This window comes from Sander lucioperca, chromosome 10 (assembly GCF_008315115.2).
Source record: "Sander lucioperca isolate FBNREF2018 chromosome 10, SLUC_FBN_1.2, whole genome shotgun sequence".
Taxonomy (NCBI): domain Eukaryota; kingdom Metazoa; phylum Chordata; class Actinopteri; order Perciformes; family Percidae; genus Sander; species Sander lucioperca.
The window spans coordinates 2,157,108-2,184,456 of record NC_050182.1 but is presented as its reverse complement, the minus strand read 5'-3'; the positions used below and the strand labels follow the sequence as shown (position 1 = coordinate 2,184,456).

Sequence of the window (27,349 nt, the reverse complement as noted above, 5' to 3'; positions counted from 1 at the left end):
ATTGGGAATGATTGAGATTTCTCTTGGCACAGCTACCAGAAAAATTACAACTTTCAGACAGGTTGCTCACGTCACATTTACGTTGTCTCTCTCAGTAGTTTTATTTCCTGGTTTCACCTTTTCTAAGTCAAATAAACTGGGTTACCACGATTCTAGTCTCCAGTGCTTGATGGTGGAAGTGGTTTAGCTGCTGGTCATATTGAACAGGGTTACAAGCATGCAGGAAAAGACACATTTCATGGTAATATTAGAATAACAGAAGTGCAGTGATTACCTGGAAACTACAAGAAGCATTTCCAGGTAATCTCTACACCTCTGCAATTCTAATAATACCATGTAATAAAATTGAAACAGGCAGTTTTGCATTTTGCACCACTAATTCATGGCTGTTAAACAGAAACTACCGAATGTGTTTCCAGGTAAGAAGTCACAAGATTATACATATACTTTGTAAAGTATTACCTTGAAACAAAAGGGAAATATTTGGAACATAAAGGGTGGATGAATTTCAGCATTATAACATGGTAATTACCAATTTTAAATACCAAAAGGTTTTTATCTAATTTGGAAGGTATTACACTGATAGCCTATAATACTGTAAAAAACATCAACATATATTACCCCATTATTACCATGTTGTTACAATATTAATATAACTATATTGCCATTACCCAGATATACATATGGTTCTCATCGAACCCTTTCCTAGTTAATACATTGGTAATTGCATGTTATTATGTGTTACCTTCTTATCACCTTATTACACCAGTATTACATCTTATTACTGTGATGTATTACCCAGTTATTACTTTGGTAATTACATGTTATTACCTATATATTACCTCTTTATTATCACACTGTTACCCCAATATTACCATCTTATTACCGTGGTGTAATGTAAAGTGCTACCAAGCCTTTTAGCAAAATTGACCATTCACCAAACCCCTCGCTCTGGGGAGCTGGGGACCTTTTGATCCCGTATGGAAACATGGTGGGAGCGACAGTCTTCATACAAGCAGTATTTTTTACCGGTTCTAAAACTAAAGAAACAAAAGAAAAATGTAAGGAATAGATTAAACCATGTCTTTATCTGCTCTAACTGAGGCTATGTTTAGACGGAAACGATCTGAAGAGAAAACTCAAAAGTGGCGTTGCGTTCTCACTTTTTATTCCGCGTATAGACAAGCATTATGGGGGGGAAATCTGCATGCAAATGGTGACGCAAAAGTGTGTGAAATGTGATCCACCAAGTCAGCGCGCCTGCGTGGAACCTTCCTTCTACTCCTCTCCCTAGTAGCGTGAAGCGAACAAGAAAAGCTGACAATTGTTATTGTTCCAAACAATGCACACACACACACACACGACGGTGGAGCATTTTTAAGATTTCCACAGGGTGGTTCACGTTTCACTACAGCGGAACCCAGAAGCAGACCAGGACAAGGTGAGTTGAATAAAGGTGAGTATTTATTTAAAGACTTAAATGTGGAAGCAGGAGAATCCAGGTGACGGAGCAGGCAGTGGAGGTGAGTAGGTGGAGGAGGGAATGGGCAGATCCAATGTTGTTTCTGAAGCAACAGACGACCAGGCAGAGGTGGAGTGAATATCCCGGGAGCGTAACTGCAGGCTGAGGAAACGAAGGTAAGTTTACAACGAGCAAAAATAACAGAACAGCAAAACTAACTATTAGTAAACTGAGGCTGATACGCGGGCACAACATACTGTTCATGGCTAACGATCCGGCAGGGAATGGATGTCAGGTCAGAGCTTATGAAGTGGAGAGGTGATGATCAGGACCAGGTGTGCAGGCAGCTGATGAGATGCAGGTGTGGGTAGTTGAGAGATCTCCTGCCTTGCTTCGTCGCCAGGCAACCAGACAGGGTGCGTTCAGGAAACTCAGGAAAACAGACTCCAGGACAGAATACAGGCAACTCAGGCAGAAAACAGACTCAGACAGCGGGATTCATGACAGTACCCCCCCTCCGTCGAACGCCACCGGGTGGACTACCCAGAGCGCCAGGATGGAGGCGGTAGAAGTCACGAAGGAGGTCATCATCAAGGATTTGATGCCGAGGAATCCAACTCCTCTCCTCAGGACCATAACCCTCCCAGTCCATGAGAAACTTGAAACCCCGACCCCGCCGTCTGGAATCCATGATGCGGCGCACCGTTTAGACAGGACCACCTCCGATCATCCGAGGAGGAGGGGGCAACAGAGGACTGAGGAGAACAGGCTTGAGGCAGGAGACATGAAAGTCGGGATGGACTCTGAGCGTCTTGGGCAACTTGAGTCGAACCACAGCAGGATTAATGACCTTCTCCACCACAAACGGACCAATGAACTTAGGTGCCAGTTTTCCAGACTCTGTCCGCAGAAGAAGATCCCATGTAGCTAACCAGACCTTATCTCCAACAGCATAAGCAGGAGCTGGGATACGGCGACGATTAGCCTGGAGCTGAAACCGGTCAGAAACTCTAAGGAGGGCCCTTCTGGTCCGATGCCAGGTCCGGTGGCAACGGCGAATGTGGGCTTGGACAGAGGGAACTGTGAGATCCTTTTCCTGAGAAGGGAATAAGGGAGGTTGGTAGCCGTAAAGGCACTGGAAGGGAGACATCCCAGTGGCAGATGTAGGGAGAGTATTATGGGCATATTCGACCCATGGCAACTGAGAGGCCCAAGAGGTGGGGTTGGAGGAGACAAGGCAGCGAAGCGTGGACTCCATCTTCTGTTTGGCTCTCTCAGCTTGACCATTAGATTGGGGTTGAAATCCAAACGTGAGACTGACTGTAGCTCCAATGGCCAAACAGAAGGATTTCCAGACAGCTGAGGGAAACTGAGGACCACGGTCAGAAACAATGTCACGGGGCAGACCGTGGACCCTGAAAACTTCCCTAACAAGGATTTTGTTCGTCTCAGTGGCAGAGGGAAGTTTGGAGATGGGCACAAAATGGGCGAACTTGCTGAATCTGTCCACAAAAGTCAGAATGACAGTGTTCCCATCAGAAGAGGGCAACCCAGTGACAAAGTCCAGGGCCAGATGCGACCATGGTCACCGGGGAACAGGTAGGGGGTGAAGAAGTCCAGAGCTGGGCCGATTGGAACTCTTATTCTGCGCACAAACTGGACAGGCAGTGACAAAGCTCCGGGTATCGTCTCCCATGGCAGGCCACCAAAATCGTCTGCATAGTAATGCCATAGTCCGAGCCACGCCAGGGTGACAAGCCATCTTGTTGGCGTGGGACCACTGGAGAAGAGCAGAACGACAGACTCTGGCACAAACAACCGACCGGGTGGACCGTTACCGGTACCGGGCTGCGTCTGAAGGGCCGCCATAACCTCCTCCTCAATCCTCCAAGTAACAGCTCCAACGACGAAGTCCTAGGGAAGAATCGTCTCAGTCTTGGCCCCACTCTCCTCCATCTTGGAGAACATCCGGGACAAGGAGTCCGCCTTGCCGTTCTTAGAGCCAGGTCGGAAAGTCAGAGAAAAATTAAAACGTCCAAAAAATAAAGCCCACCTGGCCTGACGGGAGTTGAGACATCTAGCAGATTGCACATAAGAAAGATTCTTGTGGTCTGTCCAGACAATAAACGGTTGCTCCGCCCCCTGCCAACCAGTGGCGCCACTCCTCCAAGGCGAGTTTAACAGCGCAAAGCTCCCGGTTTCCCACATCGTAATTTCTCTCCGCAGGCGAAAGACAACGAGAGTAGAAGGCACAGGGATGGAGTTTACTGTCAGTGGAGCTTCGCTGGGACAAGATGGCGCCAACCCCCACATCATACGCATCCACTTCCACGACAAACTGACGGGAAGTGTCAGATTAAGAGAGAATAGGGGCATTGTTGAATCGGCTCTTCAATTCCAGGAAAGCTCGGTCCGCCTCAGGATTCCAACAAAAGGTTCTGGTGCAAGAAGTCAGGGCAGTTAATGGAGCGGCCACACGGCTGTAATCACAGATGAATCTTCGATAGAAATTCGCAAACCTCAGGAACCTCTGGAGCTGCAATCTCGTACTGGGCTGGGGCCAATCAAGAACCGCCCTAACCTTCTCTTGGTCCATCTTAATCTCTCCCTTGGAGATGATGTATCCGAGGAAGGATGTGGTGTGGGCATGAAAGTCACACTTCTCTGCTTTCACAAACAGGCGGTTCTCCAATAATCGCTGCAGGACCTGCTTGACATGCTGGATGTGGCTGGAAAGCTCCTTGGAGAAAATGAGAATGTCATCCAGGTAAACAAACACAAAAAGACCGATCATATCTCTCAGGACGTCATTCACCATACTCTGGAACACTGCTGGAGCATAGGTCAGACCAAACGGCATAACTTGGTACTCGAAATATCCCATAGGTGTATTGAACCCTGTCAATCACTCGTCCCCCTCTCTGATACGGACCAGATGATACGCATTGCATCAATCAAGCTTAGTGAACACAGTAGCACCTTTTTAAGGAGTCGAAAGCAGAGTTCATCAAAGGCAGGGGATACTTGTTCTTGACAATGATATCATTCGATCCCCGATAATCAATACAAGGTCAAAGAGACCCATCCTTTTTACTCACGAAAAAGAATCCTGCTCCCAGGGGTGATGACGAGGGACGAATGAGACCGGCAGCTAGAGACTCCTTTATGTAGGTCTCCATGGCTTCACGTTGAGAGCGAGAGATACTGTATAACCGTCCTTTGGAATAGGCAGCTCTAGGGATCAGATTTATTGCACAGTCATAAGGTCGGTGGGGAGGAAGTGACAGCGCCCTCTGCTTACTGAACTCTTCACCCAAATCGTGATAGGTTTCAGGAACTAGGGACAAATCTGGGGGGGCAGAATCAATGACCTGACTGGGAACAGAATGAGAACAGGCAATTTTAAGGCAGTTAGCATGACATTCAATACTCCAACTAGTTACCTTGCCAGTCACCCAATCGAACGTGGGGTTGTGTTCCCTCAGCCAGGGGTAACCAAGAACCAGGGGGGAACAGGGAGATGGCAGAATGAAGAAGGAGATGAGCTCTGAATGATTACCTGACAGCAGCATTTTAACAGGTTCAGTCCTCATAGTGATACATGCCAGAAGTCTGCCGTTAAGAGTGGTAGCTTCAATGGCTTCCGGTAACTGCTCCTTGGAAAGCCCCAGCTGTTCCACCAAGTCAGCATCCATAAAGCTGTCATCAGCACCTGAATCGACTAAAGCGTTAATCTCCAAAATCTGATTATTGTTCATGAGTGTTGCAGGAAAACGGGGTCTGACAGGGTTATTGGAAGACTGAAACTGGCTGTTACCACAGTAGAGGCAGCTGTTGGTCTCACGTCTACGTTGGCGCACCTCCTTGGTTAACCCGTGCCACCCCACTTGCATGGGTTCAGGATCTGAAGGCAGAAACTCTCCTTTAATCTCGTGGATGAAGAATGATCAGCTCGTACTGGTCTATTCCCCGACTTGGATGGTAACATAGTAGATGATTGGTTGGAAGACCCCCATCGCTTCTCCCTCCTCTCTCGGATTCTGTTATCCACCCAAATAGATAACGCTATCAAACTGTCCAGGTCACTAGGTTCAGGATAAGAAATCAGTTCATCTTTAAGTTGCTCTGACAACCCCTGATAAAAAGCCACTTGTAGTGATGACTCATTCCACCCACTCTCCACAGCCAATGTTCTGAATTTAATTACAAACTCTGCTACACTGCGAGCTCCTTGGCGAAGAGAAAACAGACGATTAGCTGCGTCCTTACCTCGGACTGGATGGTCAAACAGCTTCCTCATCTCTGCCGTGAACTCCTGGTAAGACACCATACAGGTGTCCTGTCATTCGCATAAAGCTGAAGCCCAATCCAGAGCTCTTCCACGCAGCAGTTCAATTACAAAGGCTATCCTGGCCTTGTCTGTGGCGTAAGAGTTGGGCTGCAGGTCAAAAACTAATCCACACTGCATGAGAAATGAACCACGACATCTTCCCAAATCCCCTTCGTACTTATCTGGTGTCGGAACCTTGGGCTCACGGAAGGAAAAAGCTCCAGAAGCGGTAGGCGAGGGGGGTGAAACAGGTGGTGGATTATCAGCCGGCAAACTGAGCTGAGCCTGGATACTCGTCAGACTGGCAGAAAGGTTCCGAACTGAAGACGCTATCTCCTGTAGCGCCGTGCTGTGTTGTCCCAACATATTCCCTTGTTGGGAAATGGCATGGTGAACGGAGTCCAGGTCCGCTGGGTTCATCTTTGGCCGGATCGTTCTGTCAGGTTTCACTAGAGCGGAACCCAGAAGCAGACAAGGACAAGGTGAGTTGAATAAAGGTGAGTATTTATTTAGAGACTTAAATGTGGAAGCAGGAGAATCCAGGTGACAGAGCAGGCAGTGCAGGTGAGTAGGTGGAGGAGGGAATGAACAGATCCAATGTTGTTTCTGAAGCAACAGATGACCAGGCAGAGGTGGAGTGAATATCCCGGGAGAGTAACTGCAGGCTGAGGAAACGAAGGTAAGTTTACAACAAGCAAAAATAACAGAACAGCAAAACTAACTATTAGTAAACTGAGGCTGATACACAGGCACAACATACTGTTCATGGCTAACGATCTGGCAGGGAATGGATGTCAGGTCAGAGCTTATGAAGTGGAGAGGTGATGATCAGGACCAGGTGTGCAGGCAGCTGATGAGATGCAGGTGTGGGTAGTTGAGAGATCTCCTGCCTTGCTTCGTCGCCAGGCAACCAGACAGGGTGCGTTCAGGAAACTCAGGAAAACAGACTCCAGGACAGAATACAGGCAACTCAGGCAGAAAACAGACTCAGACAGCGGGATTCATGACAGGGTGGTTTCACTTTTTTGCGTTTTTAAGCCCCAAAAATGCCCTCGCCATCTAAACGAAAGACACATCTGATAAAATATTTTGTCGTTTTCACCCGCAAGCGTATTCGTGTAAACAGGGCCTGAGGTGCCTTTGAGCAAGGCCCTTAACCCCAACGGCACCAGTGGAGCTGCTCAGTGGCCAGCAGATCAGACTGTGGTTGTACTGGGCAGCTTCCAGGTATGAATGTGATCAGATCAGACTGTGGTAGTACTGGTCAGCTTCCAGGTATGAATATGATCAGATCAGACTGTGGTAATACTGGGCAGCTTCCAGGTAAGAATGTGATCAGATCAGACTGTGGTAGTACTGGACAGCTTCCAGGTATGAATGTGGAACTGTGTGAATGTGACAGGTCCTCGTTGCAAATGAGAAGTTGTTCTCAATCGACTTACCTGGATAAACAAAGGTTAAAATCTAGGGCTGTCAATCGATTAAAACATTTAATCTAATTAATTACATACTCTGTGATTAATTAATCGAAATGAATCGCATACATAATTAACACAATTAATACTATATTATTATAGTGCCTGAACCGATACTTTTTAAGAAAGTAAAAAAAGAAAAGAAAAAAAAGGGTACTAAACAACAGTTGGTGACATTAAAGAACGGCTTGTTAATTGCTAAGGCCATATGGTCAAAATTAAATGATTTAATAATAATGTATAACAATAACTAATTTCACTAGTAAATTGCTGTTGAACGACAAAAACAACCACCAAAGAAAAAGGACATTTACAATAACTTCAAATGCACCACGAGGCTGTAGTTTACCAGTTTCATTGAAGGCACCGTCTGTGTCGTTTTTCCGACAGCAGCTGCAGTTTGTTACATCCCGGTGTTGAATCCTCTACAGTAAAACACAGTCAAACTTTACACCGTTTAGCGTTAGCTGTCAGCATTGTAACCGTTTTAATCCAGCTACTAGCTAGCGGTAGGCTAACGTTAGCTGCTGTTGAGTATAGTGTTAACTAGCTAGCTGTAGGCTAACGTTAGCTGCTGTCGAGTATAGTGTTAACTAGCTAGCTGTAGGCTAACGTTAGCTGGTGTTGAGTATAGTGTTAACTAGCTTTCCTGTAACGTCTGTTTCAGAGCATCAGAGAGAAGCGCAGACATATCAGTGGATTTCGGTACCCAACCCTGTTCAGGAAGAAGATTTTTACAAGTAAATGTTCCAATCAATGATCCAGGAAGCACATTCTCGTCTCCCTCCTTCATTTTACAGTCCAATGGTGGCTAGAACGGCTCCGGGTCAAACCTCAATATGGAATGGATTAATCTGCGTTATTTCTTTTAACGCGTTATTTTTTCTCAGATTAATTAATCGTAATTAACTATTAAAAACAAAAAACGTAGGCTGCAATCGTTAGCATGTCTGAGAAACATTACGTAGAGTGGTAACTAAATGTTAATTCCAAGGCCAAAGAGCACACCATGACAACTAAATTAACGTAAGTGGCTAATAATAGTGTTTAAAAAAGACTACAATGACTAGCACATTAACTTTGTGTCGCTCATCACTAGTGTGGAGTCCGTAAATGAAATGACAGAGGTGAGGTAAAAAGAGAACCCATTTTTTGCAGATGAAGTACTCACACTAACAGTGGCATTACATTGTGTGCGAGATTCCTGCATGGCAATGAGGCAGAAGGCCGTCATGGAGGCATCTGAATCTGCTCCTCTCACATCACCCTACACACACACACACACACACACACACACACACACACACACACACACACACACACACACACACACACACAGAGACACACACACACACACAGACACACACATACACATACACACACATACACATACACACACATACACACACACACAGACACACACAGACAAACACAGACACACACACACACACACAGACACACACACACATAAACAGACATACACACACACACACATACACATACACACACATACACATACACACACATACACACACACACAGACACACACATACACACACATACACACACATACACACACACACAGACACACACAGACACACACACACACACACAGACACACACACACATAAACAGACACACACACATACACACACACACACACACAGACACATATTTTTTCATATTTATATATGTAATTGTATTCATCTCGATCAGCTGTTTTTGTAGCACAAAGATTAAAATAGATGTCAATGAAATCAGTATACGCACACTCATCTCTCCATGGTAAACGGATCCAACTTCTATAAACGAGCCGTGAGGATCCTGTGCGTTGAGAATCAGAAACTTGATGGCTTCACAGATGTGCTCTTTTTGCACTGGCACCAGATTGTCAGCCATGGCAAACACCTTGGCAACATAAGCTGTCAGCCTTAGAGAGGAGAGGAGTATGTGGAATAGTTTAGTTTCATGTATATTAATTAATTATTATTATTATTATTATTATATGTAATACACCATTGTCACATAGTCAGGATCTAACTTAGAGGAGGATGTGTAAAAAAATATGTATCATGGATGTTTGGATGCCTCACCAGGAGCTGCTTGGTTTTCCCTTCCAAATAGAAAAAGACCCATCTTTATTTCGGTAGACAAGCTCGTTCTGGTAGCCTGGACACAAACGGCACACACAACCAGTTTCAATGTAATTATAGCATCTTTGGCATAGGTTTTTGTTTGTACTGACAATCTTGGTTAAGACATGGTAGTCTATGAGTCCATGTGTTGGTTTGAGACTATTAATTCTCAGTGTCCCTAGCTTGTATATGTGGGGCAGGGAGGGCATGCATTACTGTCTACCACACTGCCTTTTTGATACAAAGTCTACCAATCAGAAACTTCCACACAGAGGGGAATCAACCAACTATTATGATTTCTGGTATCTGTGCAAATAAATACATCTTTGAGCCCACCGGTCTTGATGTGTTGGAGGGCTTCGTGACGTTTCTGAAAGCCCACAGTTTCCCACTGGTTGGTTTTGTCCAAATATGTGGCTGCAATGACTGGTAGGGTCATCTTAGCAATGTTTTGCTCTCCACAACCGCTGGGCTGGACGATCAGAGTACCCATAGAGTTCCCACTAATGGCGTTCTCCACCAGCGCAGAAACTTCTTCTCTCCCTCTCTCCCTGCACACACACACACACACACACACACACACACACACACACACACACACACACACACACACAGACATACACACACACAAAGACATACACACACACAACCACAGAGAGAGACACACACACACACACACACACACACACACACAGAGATACACATACACACACACACCCACAGAGAGAGAGAGAGACACACACACACTCACACACACACACATACACACACACAATATGGTAACACACACACAAAAACCAATTCAATGGAAGGAACAATTAAAGGAAACTAAAATGCAACCAGTAGAGGTGGTCGTATCACTAATAACAACATTAAGAACAATACAGTACCAATTAGCACCTACATAGAGCTCATTATACAGGCACTGTATGCCATAACATGCCGAAATATAACATAATATCTGACCTGTCACTGAGATCTGTGTGATAGTAGGTGTGTTTCGGACCAAATCTTTCATAGGAATTCCACTGTTGAGAGTTACTTCTTGTTTACCACCTAAAGGGAGAAACAGTGGGCAAGTTGGCAAATGGTGAAAATATAATATTACATAATTACTACATAATGTGGCTATTTAATGGGTAAACTCACCTACACCTTTAGTATTGGGGTCTAGAATTATAATCTGAGGAGATTTAACCAGTACGCCTTCAGGCTGGAAAAACAACAGTGAGGACAAACACTAGAAATTACAACTATTGGAGCAATCTATATCTGCTGGTGTGCAATAACATACAATTATAGCTTAAATTTGATTTAAATATTCCTTCGTTGTTGTTCTGTTTCTCTTTCTATTTACAGTTCATTTTGAAAACACAGATACAGTTTACATTTGTATCAAAGTTAAACCTTATTGGGCAGTGGTGGCCTAGAGGTTAGAGAAGCGAGCTTGGGAACGGGTGGTTGTTAATTCAACCAGCAGGATAAAATCTGGGTGGGGAAAGTGAAAGAGCAGCGCTTGTCCCTCCCTCATTACCAACCACCATCCCGCCCTTGAGCAAGGCCCTTAACCTCCAACGGCTCCTTAGCTGCTCAGTGGCCAGCAGATCAGACTGTGGTAGTACTGGGCAGCTTCCAGTATGAATGTGGTCAGATCAGACTGTGGTAGTACTGGGCAGCTTCCAGGTATGAATGTGGTCAGATCAGACTGTGGTAGTACTGGGCAGCTTCCAGGTATGAATGTGGAACTGTGTGAATGTGACAGGTCGTCGTTGCAAATGAGAAATTTGTTCTCAATTGACTTAACTGGATAAATAAAGGTTTAAAAAAAAGAGAGAAGGATCTGGTGATACGATACGTATCACAATACATGGGTCACGATTCAATATATTGCAATATATTTCGATACTGTGCGTAAGGCGATATATTGGAATTTATAAAAAGTTTAATTTTAGAAAAACTTAAATTTTAAAAAAATGACGATGTGCATAAAAGTCAAATAAGTTTACTTTAGGTAAACAATTCAGTACACAGAAAACCAAACTGCCGATTTGGGAATGTGGTTCCCAGATTCTTAGTGAGCTAATGTTTATATGCTAAAGTAGGCCAAAGTTCAGCCATAACTACGATTCAGCAACTGCACGGCCTATTTCTCTCTTAAAATGTTTTCAGAAACACGTTTCGGTGAACTATTTTCGTTAAATATGAGATCGTATTCTCAACGAGCCGCCATGATGGTCGTTTTGAAATTCGGGAGCAGCCAGACCCACGTGACACGTTTGTCTAATCAGCTGCCGGTCAGGGGCGTGGAGCATCAACCATGGATGTATGACGTCGCGACACCACGCTTCAGTCGTGTCGCAAAATTGGATCTGTAGTGTTAGGCGACGACACTAGTGGTGCGTCTCAGCATAGCCAAAAACAACATAAACATGAACCACTGTCTTACATGAATATTTTTGCAGGTAAACTGAAAAAAAAAAAATATATATATATATATATATATATATATATATATATATATATACATTTTTGAAAATGTATAAAGTATTACAAAATAAAATATCGCGATACTCAAGTGTATCGATTTTTTCCTGTGCCTCATTTTCCTGTGTCTCATTTCGGTGCACCTCATATGTCTGCCCTGCTCTCTGATGCTCTGAAACAGACGTTCGAGGTAACAGACACATCGCTGCACGTGAGGCTAGTTAACACTAGACTCGACAGCAGGTAACGTTAGCCTACCGTTAGCTAGCAGCTGGATTAAACACGGTTAAAATGCTGACAGCTAAACAGTGTAAAGGGTGACTGTATTTCACTGAAGAGGATTCAACACTGGGACGTTAAGCAGTGTGCAGCTGCTGTTATCGGTATTAAATAACATAGACGGTGCGTTCACTTGAAACTGGTAGCCTGGCGGTGCATTCAAAGTTATTGTAAAATACCCTTTTGCCATCTGGTGGTTGTTTTTGTCGTTCAACAGCAATTTACTGGTGAAATAAGTTATTGTTATAAGTTATAGTTATTAAATTATTATTAAATCTTTAATTTTGACCATATGGCATTAGCAACAAACAAGCCACTCTTTAATGTCGCCGACTGTTGTTTAGTACCCTTCTTATTTTATTTTATTTTGTTCAGGCACAGTTTAGGCACCGGCACCGTTTTAAAAGTATCGTTTTAGCACCGGTATCAGAAAAAACCGAAACCATACCCAACCCTACTTACCACCACCACCAGCTTTTTTCTAATTCCATCATTTAGCCCAGAATCTTTAACAGCTGCTTTGATCTCAATATTAAATTTTCCTTTTTTCATGGGAATAATGATGAAGGGTACAGCTCGTGTAGTTCCGGCCCCCATTTTGACCTCCTGGCGATACCTTCTACGTTTAGAGGCTGAACTGCACACATGCTCCTCTTCAATCAGATCCACACGCACCTTGAAAATGAGACAAAGACGAAGAAGTATTCAGATCCTTCACTTTAGTAAAAGTACTAATACCACACTGTAAAAAAATACTCTGTTACAAGTAAAAGCCCTGCATTGAAAATGTTACTCAAGTAAAAGTATGTAAATATCATCAGGAAAATGTCAAGTCATCTTTATTTGTCAATTTCTTCATATATACTAGACATGCAGAGGAATCGAAAGTTAGTTTCTCACCATCCCACGGTGAAAAAGAAAAAATGCACAACAGATAAGACAAGACATTCCTACCACAAGAGTAAAAAAAACTGCTCAACAGATAGGGACATTTGTCCTAACACTAAAACAAAACAATAAAACAAACGGCAACAATATCACAAGAGAAAAAACACAAGAATGTCACAAGCAGCAAACATTGTTATATGATGTGGTCTGGCAGACAGGTGTGCAAAAATGCAACAGTGCAACAGCAGCAACTTCAGAGTCCAGAGTTTTGTGCAAAAAGCTAAGTACAAAAAAAAAATCCCAATTGTCAGGGACCAAGCAGTAAAATTATGAGGAAAACAGGAGTTTGTTGAAAAAGTGGGTTTTTATTTACCCCAAAACTGCACAAAACAATATAAACCAAGAACTTAATATCTAGGCCTCTAAAATAGGTCAACTCAAAATAACTTAAACCAAAAATACAAAAATAGATGTGAATTCAACAAATGTACTTAAAGTATAACAGTAAAAGTACTCAATGCAGTTAAATCCTCACATTTTTCAGTTTCACAGGAACTAGAAATGATCATAACAGTTCTGTCAATCAGTTATCGTATTTTCCGGACTATAAGTCACACTGTTTTTCATAGTTTGGCTGGTCCTGCGACTTATATATCAATATATATATAATTTAACAAGTTTTTAAATGTTAATTCATAATGACTGACATGAACCAAGGAGTAAACATTACCGTCTACAGCCACGAGAGGGCGTTCTAGGCTTGTGACAACTATATGCTGCTCCTGTACCCCTGAAGAAATGAACTGAAGCATGAACTTAACCTGATAAAGACGGAACCAAAGAATTTCTAATGAGGGAAGAAGTTCCACTCTCTCGTTACTTCCGGTTTCTGAACTGGTTGCAGTTCCACCAGAGTTCCATATAGGGGGCGCTCACAGGCCAGTGCAGAATGAATGGGACTCTATGGAGCTATACCCCTCAAAATCCACTTTTCTCAGGATATCATTTTTTGTCTAGTAATTTGAATGTTCCATTTGAAAGGGGAAGCTAAGAAAATACACACTGCTGGGTGTTAGCTTTTTTTAAAGTGGCTTTTTTGTGGGAATACTGATTCAGCAGCATTCCCACTATTGTTATTCTGCTCTTTATTTTTTCTTCTTTTTATTAGTGGGAATGCTGATTCAACAGCATTCCAACTATTGTTATTCTGTTCTTTATAAACTTCTTATTTATTCCGTACGTTGTTTGGCTCTTCGTAACTTCTGCATACTTTCAGCTATTAAAACCAACTTTTAAAATGTTCAGCTCTTTCAGCTAATGATGGGACATCTTCAACTTTTTTTCTATTTATACTTTTTTAAATATTAAGCTTTTTAACACTTTTTTTAACATTGAAGTCAATGAGAGCATGCTTCAAATCCTTAATCTTCTTCCGCTCCCAAAAGATTCAGCTCCTTTGTACTTTCACCTACAGACGCCAAACAAACTTTAAAATGTTCACAAAAGCTTCAGGTATTAGGCTATATCTCTTCACTTTGATATTTTTTACAGTTTTTGTGAAAAAGCTGTTTAAGTTTAGTGATCATTTCAGGATTTTTCTGCATTTCTAATGAGTGTGTGTTGGGGCCAGCTAGAGTGGATGATGGCATCGCCAGAGCACAGAGCCTTAAAAAATTATCTTTGTCCCTTCTCTATAAATTGCTCTCACGCCCACAATATCTACTTGTCATACACAATTTATACATCACAATGTAGGTATTTTTGTCTAGTTTCAGGCATTGTGCTCAGTTATGCGATATGACTTATACTTTTCGCTCGGTGAGCTTCCAAATGACCCAAGTTCCACATCTTCCTCCATTCGCTGCCCTGTTTAACATTCTCCACATTTCTGAGCGAACCACTTTTTTAAATCGCTGATATGCCCACATTTTTAAGTTTATCAGCATAAATTTTACATGAATATGTTCACAACGGCCTTGTGGTGGTCAAGATTACATCATTTCACCGATACCCCTTATCGCTTTAGCAGTCTGAGGCTGTATTTGAGAGCTTGCTCTGTGTCTTTGAATAGCTCCAGTGTGGCACAGGTGACAGTTTCAGCAGGTGACACGGTCGTTAACCTGATTAAAGATCAAAGAGATCTCATCACAGACTTCAAAGGGTGTTTTCACTGGTCATACGTTACCATGACAACCCTTTCACAGACAGTCAACTTGAATACTACAGGCAGAAATATGAACATTAGTCTATATCTTTTGCGTTCCACTTCTGTCTGACTGTCTCTGTCTGTCTCTGTCTCTCTGTCTCTGTCTGTTTGTTTCTCTCTGTCTCTGTCTGTCTGTCAAGCGGGATCTCTGATCGTAATCAGTCCTTCACTGACCAATCAGCATTCATTAGCAGAATGCTAGCATGTTATGGGCAACAACGACTAAACCTGTAAGAAATCAAAAGGGCATAAGTACTCGTTCATTCAACTTTCGACCTATAATCCTTGTTGAACTTGCAAAAACTACAATCAAATCTGAGATTTCTCAACAACAATCAGGCAAAAGAGACAAATTTAGCCGTCTAGCTCCATAGAGTCCCATTCATTTTGCACTGGACCGCAATCACCCCCAGTGTAACTCTAGTGGAACTGCAACCTGATTCGGTACAATGAGGCTAAATAGGGAGTGAACAGGCTCTCCGTAGACCAGCTTTGGACTGAACACAAACAAAATGCCCCCCCAAAAAAATCCAATTCTGCAGATTACAAACTGCAGGTAGTAAAATATGCAGCCAAAAATGTCTAAATAAATGCGACTTACATATGTTTTTTTCCTCTTCATGACGTATTTTTTTACTGATGTGACTTATACTCCGGAAAATACCGTAAGTGTTTAATGGTCTAATCATCTCAGCTGGACTTGTAGGCCGTTATATTGTTGGCTAGTTTACTTTAGAATAAAACATCAGATTTTATAAACTACATGTGTTTTGTGTGCAGTAATCTTAATGTGTAAAGTAACTAGTAACTAAAGCTGTAACAGATGAATGTAGTGGAGTAACTAAAGTAACTAGTAACTAAAGCTGCAACAGATGAATGTAGTGGAGTAAAAAGTCCAATATTTCTCTCTGAAATGTAGCGGAGTAGAAGTAGAAAGTGGCATGAAAAGAAAAGACTCAAGCAAAGTACAAGTACCTCAACATTTGGACTGAAGTACAGTACTGGAGTAAATGTACTTAGTTACATTCCACTACTGGTTTTATTTAAGGTCACCTAAAAATAGCTATGTTTCCATATAATTGTCAAGCGAATTTTAAGCAAACTTTTAAAATGTCGCAAAAAAGAAAAAAGGAAATGCGAATTAGAAGCGTTTCCATCAACAAAGCGTAGTTTGGTCACAAGTTGACGTTACGCATGCTTGTAGATTGCAAACCGTCTTGCTACATCAAAGAGTTTAGAAGCTAAGTTCTTTGTCTAAATGGAGAGAGGGAACATTGTACCAGTTGGCCACCTGTGCAGAATACAGGGTTGTGGCAGAGACTTTTGGTGTCACTAATGAAAGCTCAGCGCAAATTCTTTTAGGAAGACGTCAATAACCCAATCACTACTCTTTCTTCTTAAATCAAATCAGCTGTTTAGAGGCACTACTTTTAGTTAAACCAATCAGACTTGGCCATGAAATTCAAGGACCAATCACAGCATTACAACTCTGCTTTAAATCTGTTCTCTCCCTGTGTTGTCAGCAGTCGTTTCAGGCAAAGCGCTCAACTTGTCATTCGGAGTGGTACTGGTTCCTTCTCTGTTTTGCTTTTTCTTCCTGTTCTTACCATGTCGGATTCCGATTTTTGATCCTGTGCCGGACCCGGTTCTGGGAAGCTGTTGATAGCCTAATGGAGGCTTTCATAGTCTCTCCAGACGGTCCAGAATTGAAAGCCATTGAAAGCAATCTGCTCCCGCTTCTCAGAGTCCTTCAGCGCCACGCTAGCGCCAGTTTTCTCAGCCAGTCCCGTCCACACCGGCCGAGGCCTACTATTTTCTGGTCACCGCTGTCTCGGCTCCGTCCCTAAGTAGGCTTACATCCCTGATTCCGCTAAATATATCAGCCACATGCTCTCTAAAATCTGCAAATGTGGTTTGAGCTGCAGCTGCTGTGAACCATGGTACAGGCGCTGTCTAAACTCGGGTTCGTCACTGCTTCACCTGTCTCTCGGGGGTTTAATTACCGTAACTTCTATATTAGTACAGCCGGCAGGCATTGTTTTACTTCTAATGAATTCATCAGGTTTATGCGAGCACATTAGGCAGACCACATCTTTTCATTAGGGGGCATTGTAAGCTGCTTCTGCATTAAGACATTTGCTTATATTTAGCATGCTCTAATATCTTAATTGTCATTCTTAAATTCATAACATAACATAACATAGCTTTATTTGTATAGCGCCTTTCATACATCGATTGCAGCTCAAAGCGCTTTACATCCAAAACATTCAACACAACTCTCGCAGGAGCACATTTAAAGCACGCAAACAGTATATTTGCACTGTTGCACTGGTATTTTGCTTATTAGTTGACTGAATAATAATACTAATCACATACATAACATAACATAGCAGGGACAGATACAGCATGACATGAGGAGAGGAGAGGGGAAAAAAAACAACTCTCAGACTATCCTCATAAAGATAAGAACAGTGTGGGAACAATTCATGTACGAATTACGGTGGTATGCGACACTTAGAGTCCTGTTCAACTGAAAGCCCTCTAGCGGTTCACTCCATCCATGCTCGGGGGAATCACAGAAAAGCTGCTCTTGAAATATCATGTGCAAATAGGTTGATATACAGTAACTGCTATGAGTTCAGACTCTTCAACATGATGGTTTTATACATTTATATAAGTTATTGTGCGATGCGTAGCTTCTTAGGCAGTGTCACATACTCGTGACATGCTTTGGAGTTAAATCCCTGTTCTAATACCTGGGCAGGTGTATCATCGTTTTTTTTTAGGGAAAAAACATGTATGTTTAAAGTTCTCTTCGGCGCTATCACATCGTCATCAGTAGTTCATTGCTGATGCAAGCAGCATGCATGAGGACTTATTCCGCATCTGTATATTTATGTATATATTCATCGCTTTTGCTGCCTGCATATGCCTGCTTCGTGCCCTATGCTCACTTCATTGGCAAATGGAGCTATATTCATCATGTCTGGTGGGGGTCTATCTACAGTGCCTTGCGAAAGTATTCGGCCCCCTTGAACTTTTCGACCTTTTGCCACATTTCAGGCTTCAAACATAAAGATATAAAAATGTAATTTTTTGTGAAGAATCAACAACAAGTGGGACACAATCATGAAGTGGAATGAAATTTATTGGATATTTCAAACTTTTTTAACAAATAAAAAACTGAAAAATTGGGCGTGCAAAATTATTCAGCCCCCTTAAGTTAATACTTTGTAGCGCCACCTTTTGCTGCGATTACAGCTGTAAGTCGCTTGGGGTATGTCTCTATCAGTTTTGCACATCGAGAGACTGAAATTTTTGCCCATTCCTCCTTGCAAAACAGCTGGAGCTCAGTGAGGTTGGATGGAGAGCGTTTGTGAAGAGCAGTATTCAGTTCTTTCCACAGATTCTCGATTGGATTGGACTTTGACTTGGCCATTCTAACACCTGGATATGTTTATTTGTGAACCATTCCATTGTAGATTTTGCTTTATGTTTTGGATCATTGTCTTGTTGGAAGAAAAATCTCCGTCCCAGTCTCAGGTCTTTTGCAGACTCCATCAGGTTTTCTTCCAGAATGGTCCTGTATTTGGCTCCATCCATCTTCCCATCAATTTTAACCATCTTCCCTGTCCCTGCTGAAGAAAAGCAGGCCCAAACCATGATGCTGCCACCACCATGTTTGACAGTGGGGATGGTGTGTTCAGGGTGATGAGCTGTGTTGCTTTTACGCCAAACATAATGTTTTGCATTGTTGCCAAAAAGTTTGATTTTGGTTTCATCTGACCAGAGCACCTTCTTCCACATGTTTGGTGTGTCTCCCAGGTGGCTTGTGGCAAACTTTAAACGACACTTTTTATGGATATCTTTAAGAAATGGCTTTCTTCTTGCCAATCTTCCATAAAGGCCAGATTTGTGCAGTATACGACTGATTGTTGTCCTATGGACAGAGTCTCCCACCTCAGCTGTAGATCTCTGCAGTTCATCCAGAGTGATCATGGGCCTCTTGGCTGCATCTCTGATCAGTCTTCTCCTTGTATGAGCTGAAAGTTTAGAGGGACGGCCGGGTCTTCGTAGATTTGCAGTGGTCTGATACTCCTTCCATTTCAATATTATCGCTTGCACAGTGCTCCTTGGGATGTTTAAAGCTTGGGAAATCTTTTTGTATCCAAATCCGGCTTTAACCTTCTCCACAACAATATCTCGGACCTGCCTGGTGTGTTCCTTGTTCTTCATGATGCTCTCTGCGCTTTAATTTACGTTAGTATATATATTGCGCTGTCGTTCTGAAATCGCTATTCTGGCTATCTCTGGTATGAGATGCATGGACTGCTCGACTCTACTCGCCTTTTTTGTTTTTTTCCATTCTGATAAAAAGTCCCTGGTACCTGCCAACAGGTACTTTATTTAGTATCACCTCCATGGAGGTTCCAAGTGAGCCGAGGCGATACCAAAAGGTGACGTGAAAACATGCAGACTACTGATTGGTCGGAGAGAAATGTCACTAATCACTGCGTCATCATTGCTATAGGGACAGACGGGGGTGTCCCGAACAAACCCGCCATTTTTAAATAGTTTAGTCAGCTGTGTTTTTGTTGCTGCCTCCAGCTTCTTTAGAAACTTGATGTGTCTACTGGCAAAAAGAGAGTCAAAAACACACCTTCCACGTTCAGTGTGTGTGTGTGTGTGTGTGTGTGTGTGTGTGTGTGTGTGTGTGTGTGTGTGTGTGTGTGTGTGTAGTTTCCTGCGGCGTCGCTATGACGACCAGCCAAGCTCGCCTCACGCATGAAGCGGTACTAAATCTGTAATGGAAAAGGAGGACAGGGCACCGCGGCTGACCTGAGCCGAGCCGAGCTGGTACTAGCAGTGGGTAAGCTCCATAAGGCCGATTACACACTGCCTGCGTGGTGTGAGCGTGGCGTTTCTGTTGCGTGGCGGCTGCGTGGATTTTTCTATGTCTTTACACACCAGAAACGTGTCTGACGCGGTGCTGCTGCTGCTAGCCTTGTCTGGACACATGGATGTTTCCCATTGATAAAATGAAATACCATGTTAAACATAAATATATACTGATCTGATTACAGCAAAGACAATGTCGGCAGTATTGACGGCAAAATAGGCTACAGAATATTTCGTTCTGTATTGACAGGTGCAATATTAGAAAATCGTTTTTTTTTTTTTTTAACTACATTTATATCTGCATTTATATCAAAACCTAAAGACTTTCAAACATCAACATGTCATTTATTAATATGTATTCGTGTCTAAACAACATATAAACATCTTTTCCTATTCTATTTTGCCTGGAAAATGTGGACGCTTGTGTGACGCGTGAAAAATAGGCGTCGGCCCTATTTCTAGCATGCACGCGTTTTCGGCGTGGCTCGAGACGCGCCTGAGACGTGTGTGTCACGCAGGCAGTGTGTAAGCTGTAAACTGTTAACGTGGGAGCCGAAATATAAATGGCACGCAGCTGACACGCTCGCGCGACGCATCCAGTGTATAACCGGCCTAAGACAACCGTTCTTATGGGCCATACGATTCAAGCTGTTGAACCAATTTGTCAATATACCCATCGTGTCTGAGACACAGGCTACAGCGCTACGCACCTTGTGCCACAAGTGTACGGGGCTGATGGGGCACCTTCCCCCATCCGATGGATACCGAGACTAATGCTGCGTTCTATTTACCTCGGAACTCGGTTTTAACGAGGTCAAAGTCGGAAACGCCCCCTGACCTCAGATTTCCGAGCTCAGAACTCGGACAACCTCGCAGTAGCCCGAGTTCAAAATCCAACATGGCTGCCCCCTGTATCAACAGTTGTGAAAGCTGCAGTAACATAAAGTTATAAGCACTTCTGTCTTATTTGTGTCACTAAATCAGTCGTTCACACAGGCATGGTCAACTTCTATCTGTGGACATGTTGTTACGCTGTTTGCATGCACAAAAAACGGCGTAATTCGTTGTTATCAATTGGTATTGCTAACAATAGCTAACCGGGCTAGAGCTAATGAAAACAATGAAAATCAGACTTTTAAATAGAACGCATTCAACTCGGGTATGACGTCATTCCCAGCTCCGGCTTCCGAGTTCCTAGGTAAATAGTAACGCCATTAAGTCAGGGGAGTTACATGTTCGCTATGTCACAACTAATTTGGCAAAGCTGTTTCCATCTCCCTTTTTGCGCATTAACTATTTTTTGAAAAAGGCATAAACCAAACCACCTCAAGCAAGTGTAAAAACATTTTTTGCGAATTTTAATTTTTTTTTCGTTTCCATCAACATTTTCTAATATTGCGATATTGCGAAATGTGCATGCAAATACGTTGATGGAAACCCCACTATGGTGCATCCCTCGGAAATGTAATGCTTTACATGGTTTCCTACAGGAGAATGGGAAGGCACACTGTATATATTACAATAAGGTTTCCCAAGTTCTGGGACAGACAACCATGTGAGAAGCTATTACACTTATCAAAGACTAGAGAAAGGATTACAATCCTTTTCTTTTTTGCTACACATTGTCTGTAAATATTGCCTGTTGTTTTTGCCCTTTTTTTGCAAACTCCTAATTAGGATTGGGTTCCGAAACGCGGTTCCAATAGGGCACCGGTTCCGGCGTAAACGGTAGTAACGAGACCAAATAAGAACAAAAATGTCGGTGCCCCATTTCGGTGCCTGACTTTTTTTTTTTTTTCAGAAGCATCGCTGCATGGGATGCTACGTTACCGTTAGCTAGTAGCTGGATTAAACACAATGGATAAAATGCTGACAGTTTACGTTAAGCAGTGTAAAGTGTGACTGTATTTCCCTGTAGAGCAGGGATTTTCCACCTAAGGGGTCCTCAGAGTCAATGCAGGGGGGCCTCCAAATTATTGTAAGTTTTTTCAAAAAGTAAAAAGTCTTAACATGAATCCAACATAATATTAGCAAATATAAATCCCCACTGCTTACTGGCCTTTAGGTGAGGTAGCCACTAAGGCCATTCACAAATAAGAGTTAATCCTAAGGATTAATTGTGCCAAGTTATGCTAACACTTATTAGGCTATTTTTAATAGCTTAGTATTCTATGCAAAAAAGGTATGTATAAAGGCTTAAGGCTGCCCTACACGTTATTATAGGCCCAGTTTATTAAGCAACGACATTTTATACAATATATGTAGTAGGGGGTCCCTGCTCCGCTTCTCTTTCAGTTAAGGGTTTTTTTGGCTTAAAAAAGTTGAAGACCCCCACTCTAAAGGATTCCAACCTGGGACGTAACGGTCTGACTGGAACTGCCGTTGTCAAAAAACAACACAGACGGTGCGTTTACTTGAAACTCGCCAGCCTTGTGCTGCATTCAAAGTTATTGTAAAATACCCTTTTCTCATCTGGTGCTTGTTTTGTCGTTTACCAGCAATTTATTGGTGAAATAAGTCATTGTTATAAGTTATTGTTATTACATTATTAATCAATCATATAATTTTGACCATATGGCCTTAGCAATAAACAAGCCGTTCTTTAATGTCGCCAACTGTTTTGTGCTCCTTTTTTATATTTTATATTATATACATTATAAATATATTTGATATATTTCAGTTCAGGCCCCGTTTTAAAAGTATCGTTTTAGCACCGGTATCGGAAAAACCCCAAACAATACCCAACCCTTCTCCTAATAAAATATCAAAGTCTCATTGGCTCTGACCTGAGACACCAGAGTAGAGTAACACTGACTTACGGTGATAGGATCGGGGGTGTAGTTGTGGAGGATTGCCTTAATTTCCAGCTGCTCTCCACGGACAGCAGAGTACGGCAGCCTGAGATCAATGAAGAACTCCTTCCGGACAATGACCTCTAACGGCTCACCAACACAGATTCCTATAAAATGAGAGGGATAAAAAAAAAAATTATTTGTGTTTTTTCACAGCCTAATGCCGGACCAGCCAGGAGTGCATGTTAAAGTACAAAGAACAGAGAAGTTTGGATTACACACACAAAGGGAGTATGATGTCATTCATAGCTCAGGCCATTACTCCTCTATATCTTTACATACCATAGTTAATATTTGTTTGCTGCCATATTAATGTTTTGAATGTCTAGTACAGAACCGTTAACCCTCCTGTTGTCCTCGGCTCAAATTTGACCCATTTTCAATCAGAAATTTGGGTTTCTTTCAACCAAATTGTTAAATAATTTTTTTTTTTTTTTTAGAAGACGTGGACGGTTCCATACAACTAGTAAAGTAAATTATCAGTTCACTGCTTTCATTGAATTTGGGTGTTGTATTCAATTTTATGGCATTTGAAAAAAAAATGATAAAAGAACGTTGAAAAAATCGTCAAAAACATCAGAAAAAGTGCCAAAAAAATTTGGATAAAAATGAAGTGTCAAAAACATTGGGGGAAAAGCGACAAAAGTGTGGAAAAAGACGACCAAAACGTTGACCAAAAAGTTTTAATTTTAAATATTGACCCAGAAAAACAAAAAGTTGCTTGTTGGTTGACGGGAAGACAATGCAAGGGTTAAGGATAGCAGCACAACTAAAGCACAAGACAGCTTTTAGTCGCTGACTCCTCACCGTGAGTTCTTGACAGACTGATGCCAGTGAACTGCCAGGTTGTGATTGAGTCTTGCAAAGGAGCATTTTTTGTCAGTGATGTGGTGTCACTGAAACAAAGAAAAGTGTTAACAGTAAAAGTAAAAAGTGTATTGTTTCTGTCTATATTCCAGTTGACTCACCAGTTAGGTTTTTGTTGAGGACAAGCAGGCAGTGTCACATCTGACCACAGCCAACTTTCAGGGAACTCGGTGCGAGAAACAATTTCATTGCTGTCCAGGTAACTGTCATCCTCCTCACCTAAAGTAAAGTGTCATTAAACATGTTACGGTTTTGACTGTCTTCTAATTACCAGTATGACCAAATAACCGCCCAGGGCTTCCCCCCCCATCCCTTGTCCCTGTGTCTTACTGCGAGCCAGTATGAGGCTATCCTCCTTCCTCTCAGCTCGCTGGGTTTCCATCTCCTTGCAGCAGTGCAGGAAGGCTGCGGCACAGAGTGCACCATCATTGATGTACTCCGCTCGCATCTCACAGGTGTATGAGAGGGGGGTGTTCCTCATGCCATCCAAACAACAGTCACGTTGGAGTTGGTCTTGATATTGACTCACTGGGAAGAAAGGGTTGTGGAGGAATGACAGTGGAAGAAGACATAGAGTAAAAGAAAAATGGTGAACTGGAAAGCATTACAAAGACAATCACAAACATGTCTAACTCCAAACATTGTGGAGAGCCTGAAGTCTGTGACAGAAGATGAATGAAGATGTGGTTATTGGGTAGTTTAGAGCTGTGGTTCTTACCTAAGCTGGTTGTGACGTCCATTATAGTAGCGGCTCGTTTCCTCCTGCTGTGGGCCGGACATTTTAATTCTGGAAACGCATCACAGACAAGATGTTATGGAGCCAGATGTGTTTGCATTGATTTGGGACCCTTGGTGGTTGTTTTGTGAACTGTCACTTTAAGGAAGGAAACAGGAAGTGCTTAATTTCTTCTCTAGATATTGCCTGAGACAACCCATAGACTGTATATAAGAATGGACCAACAGATCCCGTTGCTCTGGACGGAGACCAGTGAAGTCACTTTCCCGGTGATGGCTGAGCGTTACTGAGCAGCCTCCAACTGAGCTTGAAGACGTAGATGTGACGTGAGCAACCTGTCTGAAAGTTGGAAGTCTTCTGGTAGCTGTGCCAAGAGAAATCTCAATCATTCCCAATCTAGCAGAGACGGAGAGCGTAGGTATATGTAAGGAGATAACATAGACACAGGCTAATTATTGATCACTAAAATGATAGTTAACATTAGTAATTAAAATTAAACAGCTAATGTAAGTCGAAACTGTCTGCGAGCTTCTCCTGTACTATACGGTAATTCCTCTACTATTGTTAGCAGGTGTTCCTGCTTCCTGCTTCTTACAGTGCAGACGCTTTGCTGCTTGCTCCTGCCTCTGCTTGCATATTTCTGCTGATAATCCTACTTTTCCTCTGAGAGAAACTATGAGCAGCGGCTCTTGGATACTTATAAATCACTGGACTATACATTTTTTGTAGACATAGGCTATTGCCATATTTCAACATTTTTCTGCGTGAGCATGGCCTACCAATAGCTCAAGCCTGTCCTAAAGTGATTGTAGCTAAAGCAAGATGCCTCCCTTCTCCATGGAGGACTACTACAAACTCCTTCAGAAGATTGTTATTCTGGAAACCAAAATTCAAAGGTTAGAAGTAAACCTGGAAGTGAACGGATCATGTGGGAATGACACCACTTTACCATTGACCCAAAACAATGGACAGAAGCATGTCAACACACGGCTAACTAGCACCAGCAAGACTACGGACAAACAGGAGGGCTGTGGAATAAGTAACAAATCAACAAGTGGTAGTCCTCCCTGGAACTCTTTTGGTGCAAAGCCTAAGAGTAAATCCTTTTCCTGGGAAGGACGACTAACAGGCAGGGCACAGCGCCCTGAGATTTGTGATATGAACGGCTGGCCTGCATTACCATCCAGGCAGAGCGCCTCTTCTACCCCTGTACTCAGTAGGACACAGCCGTGGACAGCTGCAAAAGGGAGAATTAGCAACAAAATGCCTCCCCAACAACTGAGTGTGCAACTGGATAACAGATTTGCTCCTCTGCTGCAGGACCCTGGACATGACCTGGATTGCGTCTCATCATCACACAGCAGGGTAAGGACTGAGAGCAATTCAAAAAGTAAAAAGCTACAGGGAAAGCTAACGACTGGGCACCAAACTCTGATTGTTGGTGACTCTGCTGTAAAAGAAATAAAAAGCAGTAAAAACACCAAAATTCTCTGTTTTCCCAAAGACATGGTTTCTGACTTAGCCCAAAGAATCCCGGATATCATGGCAGCACACCCAACTGTGAAAAACATTATACTGCATATAGGGTCACATGATGTTGTAAAGCAACAGTCTGAAGTGCTGAATCGTGACTTTATGAATCTGCTGAACACAGTCAGCTCCCTAAACGTGAAGGTGTTTATCAGTGGCCCTATACCGCCAGTCAGAATAGGAGCTGAGAGATTCAGCAGACTGTTGGCACTGAACAAATGGCTTTCAACTGCATGTACCGTCCACTCTCTGCGGTTCATTGACAATTTTAACAATTTCTGGGACCGCAGACATCTTTTTAAAGCAGATGGACTTTTCCTTAACAAGCCAGGAGTAAAGCTGTTCACCTCTAGCCTACTTTACTTTCTGCACCACACATCTGCTCCCTCAGCCAAGGACACGAGACAAGATGAATCAAAACAAGAGGAAGACACAACAAAGTGCGGCAGTGATCCACCACAGCCCCCACCTGAGCAAAGATTTGACCATGGAGGACCTCAGAGCGGAGATGAGAAATCTCAACCCCCTTCACCCGTCCAACACTCCTCAAACCCCCTTACCAACACCGACGCCGTAGAGGACCCATCGCTCTCCCCACTCACCCTTTCCCCTGTTTCCCCCTGCCACATGTTGGGGTTTACTGACCGGATGGAGCAGCTGGTAGAAGCTGGAACCAAGTTTGCCCCACTTCCTTCTCCCATCACTCGCCCCCAGCATCAACCACTGAAAGTAAAACGCCAGGCACCTCTGCCCCCTCAAGGACGGCAGCAAACTCCTTCTCAACAGACTGATAAGTATGCTTGTGTACAGAATGAAACAAGCTTTAACTGATATGTGCTGGGCCCAGGCTGCACGCCTAGTGGCACTCAGGACTCTTTCCAGGACAAGCCTGGGCCCTGTGTATTCAATTCTTCGTCAATCTATGTTGTGATAGGTAATAGAAAAAGAATGGTGAATCTGCTAAGTAAGAAAAAGAAGCACTTAACTGCCAACTTAGAAAATTTAGCATCCATTCCTCGTCAGCCACAGCCTGTCCCAAAAAACGAGACAGATAATTATTTTAACACACTAACATTAGCCTTACTAAACGTCAGGTCTTTGGCGGGTAAATCATTTTTAATCAATGATTTTATTAGTAAACACAATCTTGATTTTATGTTTTTAACTGAAACCTGGTTAGACCATAACAACAGTGATGCTGTTCTC

The 27,349-nt window shown here is 42.7% G+C and overlaps 1 protein-coding gene and 1 long non-coding RNA gene across 2 annotated transcripts in view; both read right to left on the bottom strand.

Moving 5' to 3' along the window:
* Positions 1–27,349, bottom strand: part of LOC116063552 (complement C3-like) — a 65,699-nt gene that overhangs the window by 29,808 nt on the left and 8,542 nt on the right. The window contains exons 7-18 of the mRNA XM_036005787.1: positions 24,596–24,664; positions 24,208–24,405; positions 23,979–24,096; positions 23,818–23,906; positions 22,978–23,117; positions 12,628–12,840; positions 10,552–10,615; positions 10,369–10,458; positions 9,739–9,945; positions 9,361–9,436; positions 9,038–9,197; positions 8,439–8,534 (exon numbers count right to left, since the gene is read on the bottom strand). Coding sequence (XP_035861680.1) covers positions 8,439–8,534; positions 9,038–9,197; positions 9,361–9,436; positions 9,739–9,945; positions 10,369–10,458; positions 10,552–10,615; positions 12,628–12,840; positions 22,978–23,117; positions 23,818–23,906; positions 23,979–24,096; positions 24,208–24,405; positions 24,596–24,664 — 1,520 coding nt within the window. The remainder of the gene's footprint in view (positions 1–8,438; positions 8,535–9,037; positions 9,198–9,360; positions 9,437–9,738; positions 9,946–10,368; positions 10,459–10,551; positions 10,616–12,627; positions 12,841–22,977; positions 23,118–23,817; positions 23,907–23,978; positions 24,097–24,207; positions 24,406–24,595; positions 24,665–27,349) is intronic.
* Positions 1,874–6,926, bottom strand: LOC118495988. The gene is made up of 2 exons (XR_004898440.1): positions 6,553–6,926; positions 1,874–6,450 (listed from the first exon to the last, which is right to left on the bottom strand). It is a non-coding gene; the product is annotated as an uncharacterized LOC118495988 (long non-coding RNA).